General features: G+C 46.1%; 1 protein-coding gene across 3 annotated transcripts in view; it reads right to left on the bottom strand.

The window, feature by feature from the left end:
* Window positions 1-1962: 1962 nt before the first annotated feature.
* The window catches only part of bahcc1b (BAH domain and coiled-coil containing 1b), a 115949-nt gene continuing 100673 nt past the window's right edge, over window positions 1963-17238 (bottom strand). For all 3 annotated transcript variants that reach the window (XM_066704480.1, XM_066704479.1, XM_066704481.1), the window contains exons 17-29: window positions 16339-16548; window positions 15294-15467; window positions 14677-14963; window positions 14385-14465; window positions 13787-13928; window positions 13540-13657; window positions 12776-12851; window positions 10429-10537; window positions 10187-10303; window positions 9864-10025; window positions 8482-9728; window positions 8156-8392; window positions 1963-7806 (exon numbers count right to left, since the gene is read on the bottom strand). In XM_066704480.1, coding sequence (XP_066560577.1) covers window positions 7600-7806; window positions 8156-8392; window positions 8482-9728; window positions 9864-10025; window positions 10187-10303; window positions 10429-10537; window positions 12776-12851; window positions 13540-13657; window positions 13787-13928; window positions 14385-14465; window positions 14677-14963; window positions 15294-15467; window positions 16339-16548 — 3167 coding nt within the window. In that variant the 3' untranslated portion in view covers window positions 1963-7599. The remainder of the gene's footprint in view (window positions 7807-8155; window positions 8393-8481; window positions 9729-9863; window positions 10026-10186; window positions 10304-10428; window positions 10538-12775; window positions 12852-13539; window positions 13658-13786; window positions 13929-14384; window positions 14466-14676; window positions 14964-15293; window positions 15468-16338; window positions 16549-17238) is intronic.

Here is a 17238-nt window from a genome sequence, read left to right as displayed (position 1 = left end):
TTGCAAAACTAAAGTACCCGATTGAACTTTTCCACCTTATTTTTACAGTGTGTTTGTGATGCTTGATCAGTTGAACAAATTGTTTTCATTCCATGCCTTGAAAAATCATTCTTTACCAATGTAAGGTCTTCTCAACAGAGTTATACTCTAAGTAGGCCAAAATATTTGTTTAAATCTTTTTAGTAAAGTTTACAGATCTTAAATTAGTAAATACAAACATAAATCAACTAAATAATACTGATGAATAAGAATATGAACATATACAGTGAACGGTGACCAGGTCGTGGCACAGAGCAGGTCTTCGGGGTGCTGATTGGTCTGACACTGCCCCCTCCCCCGGCTCCGGGTTCAGTGGAGGAACAGGTTTGTGAACTGTCAGCTGCTTTACAGGCGATGATGAATGTGCTTTTGAATCCCTTTAAACCGAGCCCCCATCTGAAGGGTCTGTTTGCCTTCTTCACATCACCACCAGCACCTCATTCAGACCCCCCTTCCCCCACTCCAGGCCAGACAGGGTCATCCAGAGGGCGAGACGTTTATGAGGTGAAGATATTTGCACAGGGCAGCCCCCTCGGAGCACAGTCCTGTTGACACAGCCCGGTCTGGGCTCGGCTGCAGTGGGAGTGAAGGCAGGTTTAATAGGCGACTCTCGTTTCCCACCAGCGCCTGCCTTCGCACCGAGCCCAGAGCCCCACAGCTGCACGTCCGCTCAGCCAACCTTGAGACGCAGCGCAAACTCAGCTTTCACGCATTAGCATAGCATTGTGTGATTTTTATTATTATTAACGGGCTGTAGTGAATAGAAATGAAGAATGGTGTGGTTTCTAAGGACTTGAGGTGAATACAACTGCCACACAATTCTTCTGAGGCTGCCATGTGAGGCAACACCTCACTACAAGGTTTCCAGCAGTTAATGCAAGCCAACCATCCCCCTTTTCCCCATCAGCTTAGGTAATTATTTTCTTAGAGGTGATAGCAGTTTATCTCCCTGTAATGATCGGTGCATGAACTTTAGGGTCATCAAGAAATTTGAATTGATGCAATGCAGTGATCTACACAAAACAAAACAAGTATTGATGATAAAGCCGATTCCCTATTTATTTGTTCTGTAGGCGAGAGCCAGTGATACCTCAGATAAAACTGGGGTAAAATATCAGTTCTCACCAGCCTTATCCACCAGCACAACTCCACACCGCCCTTGTGATGACAGACTCGTTCTCGGTGACCTCAGTGTCAAGGCTGTGCGTAACATTCCCAACATATGTGCAAAGAATGCCTGACGAAACGAGTGCAGAGCACATTCTCTCTGCCTGATGTCAAAGGGTTATCTCCGCGACTTAAGGCATGGAGATTATGATCACCAAGGAGATTAGTATATGCAAACTTGTGAGTTGAATACATCTGTACTGAAATGATTTACTGTTCCCCGTGATACAAAATGAAAGTGATACGTCTTTCTGCACTGAAGTTTCTTGTCAAAATATTGGCATCTGCATTGAAGTGGTCTAAGCTTTAGAGATTATTTTCACAACTAATTGGTCTGAAAGTAGGGCAGAGAAGGTTTATAGTTTGTTTTCCCCTCCTTACAATCTATGTTCTCTCAAAAATGACTCAGAAATTACAAACAAATGGGCCATGATACAGGGAAATATATGTAGATGTGTATTTTATTAAATTTGTTTTTGAAGGCATGTAAATTGTGCACAGTACATTTTCCTCTCTTACCATTCTTTCAAAAGTCCCCAATATCCCTGCTTCCTAGTTGTGAATATGATGTGAAGTATATCATAAGGCTAAAACACTCTTTATAATGTCTTAATGGCTACCACTCGATTGTGTAAACTGCTTTTTCAAAACAGGTTAATTGAAGTGGGTTTTCTGAAGCTAGTCTTTCGGACAGTATGTGTATACCAGTCGTCTCATTCCATAAATAAAAATGAAGAGAAGAATGCAACTCACAGATATTTTTTTTTCTTATATTCGTTCATAAGCCATCTATACAAATCTTAATACTAAAATGCTTTTACATAGAATTTGATGTTCATAAACTCCATATTTTTATTTGTTTACTCTGAAATCAAGAATCAAAACAAAGTCATACTTTACACATTTACAAGTCTTTACAACATTGAAACACAATTAGAAAAAACAGACTTTGAGTTGAATTCTGAAAAACAAAACAAACAAAAAAACGAAAAGAAACGAAATAAAAAAAAAATATTCATAATTAAAAATCTTTTATTCTTTTTTAAATCAGTGTTAAAATATTTTAATATTTACTTAACAACTCTGAGAAATATCGCATTTTAGGTACACATTTTTAGACCTTACCTCTTTTATTATCGTAAATGATAGTGGATTTAAATAGAGGGCAAAAGGATAGACGGTCCTGCGTCCTCCCTGCCCCTTCCTGCGGCCAATCAGCCATTTTAAAATGCTGTCTAACTGCTGAACATTAATGCAATTCTATACACCATAGTAGTATTGCACCTGCGCCTAGGAGAGGCCTGTCTCTTAATGACATCACTTCCCCTTCCTTGTGTGTGCGCACATCACACCCACGCACGCTTTTGCTCGTGCTTGCTGACCTTGACATTTTCAAAGTCTTTTTTTTCCTGTTCTGAACCAGAAACATTTTGACCTTCATATGAACAGGATTCATGAACGAGTCGGTCACAACTGAGATGCGAATACACTTCGGGAATCAAGTGCATTCGAGAAACTCCATCAACTATAAGGCTTCCGAGGTGCCACGTGGCTCCAGGATCTCAAACGAGCTCGGAGAAGATCAGTTCATACACGTTTGTTTTTTTACACCCATGTCTTGGTACATTCACATCCTTTTGACCAGTGCCTTGCCTTTAAGAGAAATCAGACTTCAAGTCCCACAATGCACTGTGAGAAGTAAAAAATTAAATAATACGCAGACATTCACACGCACATCAAACTGACATTGATGTTTGCACATTGTCAAGCTGTTCTTCAGATCCTACAGCCATGTGGAAGCTCTTTCAGGTTCCTGGATTTACAGTGTTTCTTGTATGGTACAGAAATATACAGCAAGCGGTAACATTATATACAGTATAGACAGAAAGTCAAGCCTACATGGAACAATCTAGTAAACCTATCACCGAACAAAGAGCCGTATAATTCAGTAGATAGTACGGATGTTGCCGAGTTACTATCAGTGATTTAACATAGCTAAGACTCAGGCGATGGTGACACTTTTAAGGTTTGATAATGCTTTGACGCCTAGTATCACTAGAAATCCTCACCAGAAACTTGGTTATATTATTAATTAATATTAAATACTAAATTGTATGACCCAATATCTCTATAACCACCTTAATATTTCCCCTTAAGTAGCTATTCTGTAGTGGTCTTCTACACAAGTATTTAGATTCTTTAGTTTTCTTTGTATCTGGAGATGAAAAGCGATCAGAATTTATATAATGAATTAAGTCTTTGCGTTATAAACTTCAAGTTCGAAACATCATTAGAAGTTTTTTTTTTTTTAAGAAACACTTTCTAGAAGCACAAGTCAAATAGATCCCAGTAACCATGAGAAGCAATCCCATATTTAGTACACAATGAACATTTTAAAAAACAGACAGTATATAAAAACTATGAGACTTAAAAAAAATATATATATATATATTCAAAACAACTAAAATCAAACTGCTTAGATGCTTACAGCGTAGCAATTTGTCTTTTAATGAAATGCAACCCAAGGCAATAAAATAAAGATAAAAAACTTTTCAATTAAAAAGATTCCATACTTATTATTTCAACAAGCATTAAAACAATATCATAACACAACTCCCTGGGTCACAGCACCTCGGGGTCGTGATCTGGTGGTGTAATGATGTCACTTCCTGACATTTGCCAATCGATCTGTTTGTTAGAGGAAAGGAAGGCAGGTCTTCCTGTACTGTATCAATGACCCGGAAGAGGTGTAAAGAATTGTTGTGTTACATTACTGCCATCTTTCTGATGATGTCCAGAGAACAGTTGTAATCATATATATATAAGAAAAGAGCTGTGTTTTAATGTTTTGTTTATTAATGCTAAGGACTTGAGACGCAAGAAGTCTGAGCAACACAATACTTGACTAGAGCAGCAGGGATTTGATCACTGTGCACGGATAATGCTTCAAGAAACCACACAAGTGGCCATGTGGGGTGCCTTAATTAATCGACAATCAGGGAATTGGTATTTTATGTTTGGATCTCATTGCACAGGATAGGGAAGAAAGTGACACCATGTACATTGCCCCAGTGTCCTTGAAAGCTATTGGTTTTGCAGTGTAACAAGAGCATTAACAAAGCAAAGAAAAAACAATGAAGAAAATCTATCAGAAAAGAAACATTTACCTTTAGCAAGATGGCGAAATGTACAATTCATACAGGCTTGCATATTGAACAGCAACAATAACACGGACAAAAATGTATTTGGCAAAAGCAAAAACATGACATGCAACATTTTGATTGAGCTTCTCAAACTGCCTTCTTGTGTTCGTCTGATTGTCCTTCACAGGTAACTTGAGCCAGGCTGTGCAGGGCCTGCAAGTGCTTGAGGTGTGTGTCTGTGTGCACGTGGACCTGTGACACAGCTATACACACTCACACAGACAACAACACGGTCGTTTCACTTATTCCAAACTACACTGGCCAATTCGATTGCAGGGTCCCGGACAAAGGTTTCTGATTTGATTTTCATATATTCAGAAAACAAAACAAAATTTCCAAAGGAAATATCATTAAAACACAAAACCTTTAAAGGTGCTTTGGTTTTTGAAGCCAGATATATTTATATACATCAATTCACTATCAGGGTCAGATAAACAAGAAATTACAGCCTAACAAAGCATGTGGAACTGCAGCAGCCACACTCCCCTCATTTTAAAAGGATCAATAAGTCATAAGAAACTAAGTTTCGTTTAGTATTTTATCAATAAGCAATAAACAGCGCAAGGGGCTGAATCAGGAGAATAGTCCCTTAAAACATTTGTTTGAAAGAAGTAGTTTAACACTTCACATAAAAAGAAAGCCATACAAATCTGTAATTGACGGACTCAGCGGCAATATGCCAAACTAGCAGAAGGTAGATACTGCTGGAGGGTTTAGGTGCGGAAGTAACGAATACAGTTTTCTATTCCTTTTCTTTCCTTTGATATTTTTTTTATTTCCTTTTTAGAATAAAGCCTCTACAAAACTAATCGCAAATCTTAAAAGTCAGGATTGCACATGGTTAAAGAACCATTCTGAAAAAAGAAGAATTGACACAGACATATATTAGTGTTCGATCTGAAGATACAAAATATATAGAACGATAGCTCCTGACTGCTGAGGGGGTAATCTTAAAACCAGATTTGGAGAGGTTAGTTCCTTATCTTCCATCTCTGTGTCCCTCCGGTGACCTACCGTTCCCGTGTCATGTGACATGAGCACACTCTCCACAGCTGTGCGCCTGGGTGGAAACATGTCCACAGTGCACCACCGCCCAGCCCAGTGCAGTACAGCCCCCTGGGCGTGGACAGTGGGTGCGCAGGCCACAATGAGAAGGGCAGGCCCGAGGGGTGCCCACTGAGTCAGGAGAGGAACATCTTGAAATGTACCTCACCTTTTCGCAAGCACTTACTGAGAAAGACTAACTCAAATAGAAAATAACATCAGTGATCGAGCTCTTCCTATTTCTGGGTCAGAGCCATGGCCTGTTTTTAGATTGATTTTGGATGTTTATGTTCCCAGTGGCATGTTGTACACCTCCCGAAACAGCACGGCCATTTCAAAACCAAGAGAATAAGAAAATAAGAAAGTTTTGTTTTCTTTGCTTTTCATGATTTTTTTAAGTGAGGCGGTTTAAAAGAGACAGGCCAAATGACCTACTTTTTTCTTGATAGGGGAACTCCTCTCCATTAAATAAACCTTCTCTTCTGTCCCCGAATCTGTGTACAGCAACTCCCTTGTCTCAGCAGGACTTGTACAGTGCAGGGTTCATACTGTAGTTTTGTGGTTTTTTTTGTGTTTTATTTTTGTTTTTATTTTTATTTTTTAAGAAAGGCGAAATAAAAAGTCATAAATCTTTCGAAAAAAGAAAGAAAAAACAACTTTGTGAGAAATAAAATTCTATATATACCTTTTATACATATACACAGAGTTAATTGATCTGTACAGATTACACCTGATTCAGATGACAGGCAGAGGTACTGAAGTGTATGGCTTGATTGGAAAAATCATTCCTTTAAAAAAAAAAAAAAAAAGTTTTTTTTTATTAATTTATATATTTATCTATATTTATATACTATACGGCGCTTTAAAAACATCCCTGGAAACATCAAAATGAGGTCTGGAGATTAGCCTCTATTGAAAGATACATTTTGGAGCAGTGCTCACCCAGCGAACCCCTCTGAGGAGCGGCCCGTGTTCTCCTCTCTCTCTGTGTGCCCAGACAGCACGCTTGGCTTCGTTTTCTACACTAACCCCTTCTGACAACTCGCATACACCGGCGCTGCGGCCAGGGGTGTCAGAGAGCACCTGCATTTGCAGTCTTAGCCCTGGTCACTGCAAGTCTTTATCTGGAGAAAACATGAACTTCCTCTTCAGCTTTGGTGACTGCCTCTGACCCTGTCCACAGCAGCATGGCAGACTGAGAAGCTCGATTCCCCGTGCGTAGTCCGCGGGGGGGCCAGAGCGGGGGTGTGGCTGATGTCTGCCTGCTGGGCCACGAGTCATTCTCGGAAGAAGGGCCCGCACGCACCGCGGCAGCTCGATATTCCTCAGTACTTCCTCGCCTGAGTTGCCTTCTCTCTACTGAAGTGCGCTGGGAGTCTGTTTCCCGCAGTTCAGATTGCTGGCGGTGTCTGGCCGTTACTCCTTGGTCAGGACAAATACGGTGTCTCTCTGTGATGCTGTAGGAGGAGCCGCTCAGGGAAGGAGCCTGGAATTGCATTGCTGGGGGCCCCCGTAGGGAGCAGCCAAGTGTGCTGGTGAGGATCAGGACTTGTATCACCTGCTGCTGCTGAAGTGCACTTTGGGTACTTTAACGACCAGTTCAGGTAATATCTGTGTGACACCTCCTCAGAAGGAAACAGTACAGTTATTTTTGTTTTCAGCATAAGTGTTTGTAAGTATTAAATATAGTGTTTAAAACAGGATCTGGATGGATAGTTTTCATTACATTCCTTGTTGCTTCACCTTTTCTGTTGAGTACTGCCTACCCTTAGACAATGTGGCATCTTCAACACTTTGACTGCTCCCCCCCAGCTCCAGAGAGGCTCTCTTGACTGGGTACCACTGGCTGCCACGTCAGGATGGCTTTAGGGTACCCACTTACGGCACTTATCCCAGTCGTGATATGCAGTTGTTCGCTTAAAAGGCAATGTGCAGCGTATAGCTGGCCCATACTGCAACCTCTCCCAACACCATCTGTTAATAATGTAAGGAGAACAGGACGTACACATCTCCAAGTAATGACAAGACGATGCTCTGTGCCACCTTCACAATGCCCGCACTGGGGCAGAAGATAGGTGCACTGCACACCTGACCACTTGGGAAGGACCCTGCAGTAGTTTTCTCAAGAAAGCAGATGGCTGTACTGCTAGCAGAGGATGGACACGCCATCGACAGTGACCAGCTGACCGCTGGTGGGGTCATAGGTCCCTGCTAGGTAGTAGAGGTCTTGACCGTTGCTCTGTTTCCTGCTTCGGCTCAGGCGCTCGTACTCCTCTCTGCTCACCACCTGGCACTTGTGGGAGATGGTCTGAACATCATTCTCATCCTCGTGGCATGACTGGTACAGGGCATGCTGTAGCAGAACCATGAAAGACAAGGATCATGTTAGTTTAGCGTGATCAAGAACCTAACTTATGTGTTACATTCTCATCACCAGATCCCATGTAAGGTAAGGGTCAGTGCTTCCACATATAGCCAAACACACTCAACTCTGCTCAACTCGGAAGCTTCCCCTATTTGCAATCTGATCCCATGCTGGTAAGTGAGAAATGTCCAAATCAGTCCTTTGAATTATGTTCTATTAAAAATATCATTCATACCACTCTAATTTTAGTGTCAGCCAGACCCACAGAAACAGCACTGATCAGGAGTCTGATCTCATTCACATCTTTGAATTCAGCTTGTCTTCAGATGTGGCTTACCTTGCCATCACGGTGCCGCTTCCCCATCTTGGTCTCCTCAGGGTGGTAGAACCACTTCACCTTCACCACCATGTTGCTGGCCCAGGACTCCCAGAAGCTCTCGATGCGTCCGATGTAAGGCAGGTGTGGCCGGCCGGCGGAGAGAAATACCGCGCAGTCGCCCACGCACACCGTCTCCCTGCCGCGTACTATGGCCTTGTAGAAGAGCTTGCGTGCTTTTCCCTTCATGCCCCGTCTCTGTAAGTGAATGGCAGCTCAAAGTTAGCAGCGTTCTACTAAACTCAGGGCACTGTTAACCACAGGGGAAGGGATGAGCGATGCCTTACCTGTGTGGGGTTCCCAGACCATCTCCACAATTGTCGTGCGGGCAAGAAGGCCGAGATCTTGGGCCTGTTGTCCACCGAAGGCAGCCTCTGTCTCTTGGCCAGGTCCTTGGGGTTCTTGGCAGAGGAGGGGGTGCAGGGGGTTGTGGGAGCCTCTTTCCTTTTTAGTGGTCTATTGATGCCGTTGTTGCCGCCACCCTTAGAGCTGGTGACGGCCATAGCCTTGGCCACAAAGGAGCGCTGCTGTTGACCCGAGGGGGGTTCAGGGGGCTGCAGCAGGGCATGATGGGAGGATAGGCAGCCCTGCAGCAGCAGCGTGGAGCTCTCCTCATCCTCCGAGCTGTAGGAGGAGTCGTTGTCGGAGGAGTAGAGGCTGGAGCTAGAGAGCGAGCCCGAGCTGGAGGAGCTGGAGGAGCCCGAGGAAGAGGATGAGACGGACAGGCGGGACAGGAAGCGCCCTGCTGTTCTCAGCCCTCCCGAGGCGGCGGCCAGAGTGGCTCTCCTTTCATCCTCCTCCTCCTCATCTTCGTCCATGTCGGAATAGGAGCTGTGGCAGTCGCTGTGACAGTTGAGCCCGAACTCCGAGTACTCCCCAAGGCCCAATGTAGGGGTGGGTTTGCCAAGTTGGGAAGCGCCCTTCAGCAGAAGCTCTGCCCTGGTGCCACCGCCCTTCTTGTTGTCCTTCACAAGCAGGACAGGATGAGAGTATCCTACAGGTGAGGAGAGTTCTGTCACCCCTTTAGCCCCAAAACCTTTCTCCAGTCTGTTGCCCTGCCCGGGAGCCCCCAGTAACAGAAGGGCTTTCCCATTCTTGGTCTTTGGAGATGTTACCCCCTCATGGTCAAGTTTGACCAGGAACTCTGTCCCTCCTGCCTTCCTGCCCCGTAGTCCTCCTTCACTGGGCCTCCTGCCCCGACTACAGGGTGCGCTCCTGGGGCTGAGTGGCATCACAGTGGGCTGGCTGCCAAACGACGAGTATCCATTGGCGATGCTGCTGAAAGAGTCCACCTCAAAGGAGTTGCTGAAAATGCCCTTTGCTGGAGTGGCGACTGGGGTAGTTAGGAGCGAGAAAACATCTGCCTCCTTGCCCTTGAGGGTTCTTCTTGGAGCACCATTGAGCTGGAACAGATTGTGGGGGGCTCTCTTCTTGGGAACAGCCACTGCTGGCCAGCTGAGGAGAGGACTGCTGCTTTTACAGAGACCCTCTGACACTGGACTCTTTGTCCCTGAGTTGACGGTTTTCGGTTTGCCTGAACACGAAAAGAAAACGAAGGATGAGGGTTCATATTTTGAAAAGTCTGGAAGAGACGAACTTTTAAGAATGAGAAACAGTCATTAACCGGCTGGGATTGAAGTTCAGAGGTGAAGAATGGGAGTGTGGGTACCTGGCTTGGCCTTGCCAACACCTTTCTTTTCCAGGCTCCTTGGTGTCTCAGTGATCTCTGGTCTCTCAGAAGACGCGTCGCTTAGCACGGTCTTCTCCAGTGTACTCCTTCGACACCGGCGACCAGCACTGGAGATCAGCAAGGCGGGGGATGGCTCGGTACCTGTATGCAAGGACACTGGGAGTCAGAGCCCACACCCCTCACCTGGGTCCTGACTGCCTTTACAGCCCTGTCTGCCACCAGACAATCAATGAATGGCTAATGATTCGATAAAGCTCAGAGAATGTTTTGGGCGAAGGCAGAGACAGTGCGGAGAGACTCACAGTGGATCTGGTAGTCAGGTGGCAGGAGGCGGATGTTGGGTAGAGAGATCCGTCCTCTGTCTCCATCATCAAATTCCACCATGACACTTCCCTCCTTCTCGTCCTCTCCAGGACCCCCTGCAGGACAGGAGGATAAATGACAGGTTCAGCCACATTCAGCAAACTACCGGCTGCTGAGAAGTAATGCATCCCACAACAATGACATGTTGTTGTGACATGTTGGGCGTCCCACGGCCTCTCACCTCTGCGCACGTAGCCCGGGTACAGGCAGCGTGATCTCTCGCTCCAGTAGGCACAGACCCGAGTCCCTGCCATCAACACTGCCTCCGACTCTGGACTCACGTCGAGCACCTGACCAAAACACAGACATCAGGGGTAAATAAATACATACATAAAAATAAATAAATGAAAAGTTCCAGCTTCGCATACACACACAGTAAGAAATAAAAATGAAACTACAGTGCGAGTCTGAATTAGAACGTGGATTTCAGTATCAGTATCCTGCACATTCAAAATCACCCTGTGGAATCAGAGACTGAAAAGAAAACAATAAAATGAACGACTGCAATTATGAATATTCAGCCTTTTCCAGCGATGTTGTGAACCAACTAATCTGACACAGTAGCTGCTTCAGTTCGAACCCGTAATCTATGCTGCCTTCAGCTCTCTCAGCTCTAATCACCGAGCCACACGGCCTCACCCAGCCCTTATCTCGGGCCAATACTTCAATCTCCCCCAGTCTTCAAAAGACAGGAAATCATGATCTGTAAATCAAGACCCACTGAGCAATAAGAAAAAGAAAAAGAAAAAAGGAAAAAGGAGAAAAATCGGATGACTTAATTGTAGCCTGCCAGCTGCCCTTTTACAATGCAGGCGGCCCTGGCACACTACATACACAGGAGGCTCTTTGAAGTGGAGTTGAAATATGGTGCCGCGCAAAGGGCCTTTGACTAGGAGGGAAATTCAATCTGGGATCTGCAGGTAATGGTGTTATAGGCAAACAGCTGATAAGAAAATTGAAAGACAAGGAGAGAAGAAATTAAATAAATAAATTAATTTGAAACAGCTGCGGTCTGAGCACTGTTTACACAACGGCACGACAGAAACAAGTGTGTGGCGGTGGGAGATTAAGAGATTATTTTGAAATGTGTGTGCGCATGAGACAAGAGTTAGTGAGTGGCTGCACGACTGTGTAACTGTCACTATGTTTTATGTCTGTCGGTCTGCGGAAGTCTGTATAGAAGTGTGTGTGCGTGTGCATGTGTGTGTCTCTGTATGCCCCTGCAAGTGCTACTTTTTGAGTAGTGATATAACTATAACTGTGTGAAAACAAGTCTCTCTCTCCTTTAATTACACTGTCACCTCCAGAAGTGCTGACTGACGGGTACAGATCATGTGGATCGGGTTGCACGGAGCAACAATTCCAGGTATGCCCAGGACGCGAGCTCTGTCTGAGAGGGGACGCGAGTCCGATCAGAGGCACAGCGGTGCCCGTGTTCCTCAAACAGGCCATGCCCCCTTCCCCCTCTTTGGGTCTGGTACACAACCCGTATGAAAAACGGGAAGAATCAGAGCCACAGACAGCCACGCAGTAATCCCAAGACGGCGCCTAGGCCCATTCTGTTACATTTGCTGCTGTTGACCCGGCAGTGCCAACGGACCTACAGTTGGTATCACATTATTGTCTTCTACGTATTTTCTTTATTTTTTTCATATACCAGAAAGCGTATGGGCAGAGAAGAGCAATCAATACTAATATAAAACTATATCTTTTGATGTAGGCTATGCAGAATTAGGGAGTAAAAATAGGATAAAAGTAGCACCATATAATTTTTACTTTAGACACAGGTACTGTATTAAAATAAAGTTAGTCACTGGCAGTGTACAGTCTGGAACACCTGGTTTCCCGCCTGGTTTGGTTTACTCGATGTTTTGGTCTGAACTGCAGTTCAGATGGGGAAATATACAGTAGAAACCACCAGCCCCCAGGCTAATATCAAATAAACTGAGAACAGTCCCAATTATTACAGTCTATAGGAGGCCACCAGGCCTCGGATTTAGACTCCTGGAGCTGCTGTTCTGCATTAGTTTGGGTTGAACCTGGATGTACTTCATAAACAAGAATTTGCAACTTGTGTGGGAGGAGAAACAATCTGGACTTGTTCCCCGAGCTGTGTGGGGTCAGCATGCTGGAGGTGGGGGTGTTGACAGGAACAAGACAAGATCAGGGTTTTCCCATAAAAATAAAAAGAATGAGTCCTATCATCATTTAGACCAGATGTGAGTCCGTTACCTACATGGTCAGCCGGAATGGGATTTGAAGAGAGAAATATGGAGAAAGCACACACACACACAGCCATCCACACACAGATGTTTAGCTAATGACTTTTGCAGATAGTCAGAGGAGAGCCACTTCTCACCGCCCCCGGTCAGTTGGCTATTGTTAGGCCCCCAGTGTGGCCTTGGCTCTTAAGGGATGGCCAGAGACTGTGGAGGTGGGGTAAATACCTGAGGTTGCCCAGAGGTGGGCGTGGGAAGAGGTGCTGGCAGCGAGGGGTGTGGGGGTATCTTAAAAGGGGTGGAACTCACCGCTTCCTGCAACAGTTGCTCCAGGGAGTAGATTCTCGGTCGGTTTCCTCTCTCTCCCTCAATCACAATGCTGTAGCTGTGAAAGGAAAATATTTTTTTCATTTAAGGAGGGTTTTTTTTCTTTTTATGGCTTGTTTCCCATGCTGTACTCCTGCTCTGCTGTGTTCCGCAGTGCTGTACTCTCAGATCTGCCTTGAAATGGTGTGGAAACCAGGCTAGCAGTCAAGGCTGAGAGGAGAGGGGAATGTCGGCCACCTGCCCTGTGCCCAACATGTTGTTTTTATATGCCTTTGCAAAAACAAAACGCAGAATAGAGGAGAGGGGAGCTTTACTAAAGGCCTGTGAAGCTTGGGCTCTCGGCCAAAACTGCCGTCAACCGACAGGCTCCGCTGGGTTTGTGATACAGGCAGAGCAGAGCGCATCGGAACGCTGCCTGACTGAAAGGCTGAGACTCGCTGAATATATTAGTTGGAAATATCCCGTGATTGTAATAAATTAAGAATCTGCTTATGTTTTTGTATCTGCCGTTGCTTGTTTTGTGTTTTTCTTTCCTGGCAGTGAAAAAGTGGCCAGAAAGTTTACAGTTCTCATAAACACACAGCTACAGGGGTGGGGAACAGCATGTAAATTATTTTAGAGTATAGTGTAACTATTAATTAGCTTTAATGGTGGCTTACACATTTAAGGCTAATACACACACACACTTCCTGCCCGGCACGTTCACTGGCCACTGAAGATCATGAGGAGAGATTGGCGGTGCTTACATGTCAGGCAGCTGCAGCGTGTGGACATAGGCCGCATACAGCAACTCGTCTTCCTTGGGGATCAACACCTTCAGCCCGTCCAGCAGCAGGTCCTTGGTCAGGATGCAGTTGGGGACAGCTGTGGGGGGGTGAGGGGGACATTGATTACTCTTTCCTCCAGTGAGATGAGACCCAACGTATCATAGGCCGGGCTTGAGCGGATCCTCAGGATTGCTCTCTTTCTCCCCCTCCCAACCCTTCAACTCACCTGGCGAGCTTCTCTTGGACTGAAGTGCACCCGGGGGGGGCTGGTCCTCGTCCCCCTCGGAGAAACTGCTGTCCTCGTCCATCTGGAAGCCCTCGTCAGCTGCGAAGCTCTCGAGCAGACGGCTGACAGCACGCCCCTTGGGCTGCAAAGACAAGACCCCACCAAGCTCAGTACTGGATCAAGCAGTGGAGCTGTGTGAGCTCACCGATAGCACCTAGCCTGTGACGGGGCTGGTTCCCTCAGGTGTCATGAGTGCAGGACCATGGACAGATAATTGAGTATAAAAGGTAATACACACCCAGGGTGGAAATAATTGATTTAATCTAAATGTAAAGCTACTTGTGACACAAAACGGGAAATGCAGAATGTAATTTTTCACTCGGGTAGGAACACATTCATTTCCTCTAAATATTTTTCAGGTAAAGAATCAAATTGTGACCCCTTGGCCAAGCCATGACTCAAGTTAAGCTGACCAAATGACAACATCTTCTGTCATACATTTCTTCCATTAACCTGTCCCTGTGGCGGAGAAGTATATAAGCCTGACTAAAGCCTTTTAAAGAGAGCTGAAGTGTGAATACATGGTGCAGCCGCTCACCTGCTTGCTTCGGATTTTCTTGCCCTTGGTGTTGTCCTCCCTCCGTGGGGACTGAGCTCCCCCTGCCCAGCTGCCTTTCTCCTGCAGGACAACACAAAACACAGAGCGCTTTTAGAAGTTGACCATGAACTGCACAGGAGTTTTAGTGGCGATAAGGATCTCAACCAGACACAACCACACCGTGGCACAGATCCCACAGACACAAAATCACACCCCAGCTAACAGTAGGTCAGAATGGTTCTGCAGAATTGACCACTCACTGCCCCTGGGTCTTCTATCTAGGCCAGCTCACCTTACTCAGGACACCTTGCTGCACACCAGTCTTCCGGGTGGCCTTTTTTAATCTGTCACTGGGTGTGGGGAGGACGTGAAGCCCCATGCTGCGTCTGTAGGGGGTGGCCCCGGGGCCTGCCCCTCCCCATGCCTGCTGTTGCTGCCTGGGGCCCCTGCCTCGCTTCCCACCCACGTGCTCCTGGCTCTCCAGATGCCTCTTTGCTGCACTGAGAGGAGCAGCTCTGCAGGGGGTGCGCTTCCTCACCTTCACTTCCCCTTCCCCTCCTGACAGCCGCCCACACCCTGCTGGGGGAGAGGGAGCAGGGGGGAATCAGCCTAGTGCAAATAACTCATTGGCCTTGAATGGCTGCAATCTTTGTGCTTCAGTTATTCATGCGCTATTAAACAGTGTAAATGATAATGGCAAACCAACATGATAATTGCAGACCAAACAGCACTTTCCCAACGCAAAGAGAACTGACTTTTTCATTTTTTCTGTGTAATTCAATTGTTTGGATATGGCAAGAGAGGCCTCTTACACAGTTTACTTTTGGGTACATCAATTATACATTTCATAGGTCTTATCAAAGTTAAATAACTTCTGAAAAATTGAATACTGCAGAACTCAAGTCTTACCCAGAAGCCCCTGTCTTTCCTTCTTATTCTTGGCTTTCTGATTCGCTTCAAGTTTCACTACAGATGAGGGAGAAGGACCAATCAGGGTGGCACTCTGAGGTGGCTCTTTGCAAGGCGGGGCTTTAATGTCATCATCTCCTTCCTCACTGTCATAGCTGCCTTCCTCCTCCTCTTCTGTGGGGACAAAGCTGAGAGTCAGATACACTGAGCAACGCGGTTCTGTTTGTGTAACAGACATGAAGTTCGAGGCGATGAGGAGGTTTCAAAAAGTGAAGAGGCTGCTACATTCGTACACACAGAGTAATTTATGTGGTAAGGAACACCCTCAGTAAGTATTTAAAAACAAGCAAAGGCTGCCTGAGCAAGTTTGCCTTGTTGCTTCTCCGTATCCTTCTACTGTCTGAGGGGAAATTATTTGGGGGGGGATTTGAACAACAGACGTCTCCATAAGATGAAATGACCAGTGCTCTCCTGCGTGAAAACTGCGGATGGAATTTAACACAGGTCCTTCATATTAGACAGGTAAACCTGTTGCCATCTCGAGGTGGTCTGTTCTGCAACTCTCTCATTTCCTGCTCCTCCAGTGTACTTTATTGGCAGCTGCTTTCCATGCAAGACGTGTCTCAATTCGAGAGCAGCGGCTGAGCAGTGCGGGCAGCAGTGTCGGGTGTCAACACGCTGCTGACATGCTTGTCATTTACAAGACACTCGTCAACACTTTCTCACATGCCTCCGAAATGTGAAAGGGATAACTTTCAGGGCAATTAACAAATTGTCGATGTGACTGTATACGGCTGGTATATTGACAACTCTAGTCATTTACTGTATGGCAAGCTGCTACGTGTGCGTCTTTCACACAAATATCTTCTTTAAACAGAGCAGAAACTAAATCTATAGAGTATACCACCACCCCCCCAGGCAAATTATGAAGTAGTGCCTCTGGTAACGCACCATGGGAGACACTATTTAAAAGACATGATATATGACCTACTCTGCCAGCGGCCTTCGACGTCTCACTGATCTCATTTTCATCCTTGTCACTCACCCTGCTCCGAGGATTCGCTCTCCGAGAGGGACGTCTCCTTCTCTTCTGCCACTTCCTGTTTGGGTTTGCTGCTTCCTGCGCGGAGGCCCCGAGCCCTGGGCGGCAGGCAGGTGGCAGTCCTGCCCAGAGACGCAGGACCCTTCCGCCCTCTCCTCATCATCAGCATTCTCCCTGCCCAGCTATCTTGCCCGCTGCGCTCCGCTCTGCTGGCTGCAATGACAAGGCAGCGCCACAACTCAAACACTGCCATCCACAACAACACAATGACAAACCCCTAGCTAAACTGTGTGCATTATATACTGATCAGCCATAACATTATGACCACCTGCCTAATATTGTGTAGGTCCCAAAACAGCCCTGACTCGATGAGGCATGGACTCCAATAGACCTCTGAAGGTGTGCTGTGGTATCTGGCACCAAGATGTTCGCAGCAGATCCTTTAAGTCCTGTAAGTTGCGAGGTGGGGCCTCCATGGATCGGACTTGTTTGTCCAGCACATCCCACAGATGCTTGATTGGATTGAGATCTGGGGAATTTGGAGGCCAAGCCAACACCTTGAACTCGTGATTCATCAGACCAGGCCACCTTCTTCCATTGCTCCGTGGTCCAGTTCTGATGCTCACGTGCCCATTGTAGGTGCTTTCGGCAGTAGACAGGGGTCAGCATGGGCACCCTGACTGGTCTGCGGCTACGCAGCCCCATATGCAACAAACTGCGCTGCACTGTGTGTTCTGACACCTTTCTATCAGAACCAGCATTCACTTTTTCAACAATTTGAGCTACAGTAGCTCGTCTGTTGGATCGGACCACACGGGCCAGCCTTCGGTCCCCACGTGCATCAATGAGCCTTGGCCACCCATGACCCTGTCGCCGGTTCACCGCTTTTCCTTCCTTGGACCA

This window comes from Amia ocellicauda, chromosome 5 (assembly GCF_036373705.1).
Source record: "Amia ocellicauda isolate fAmiCal2 chromosome 5, fAmiCal2.hap1, whole genome shotgun sequence".
Lineage (NCBI taxonomy): Eukaryota > Metazoa > Chordata > Actinopteri > Amiiformes > Amiidae > Amia > Amia ocellicauda.
Note: the sequence above shows the minus strand (reverse complement) of the source record. Positions and strands in the feature narration are given on the sequence as shown.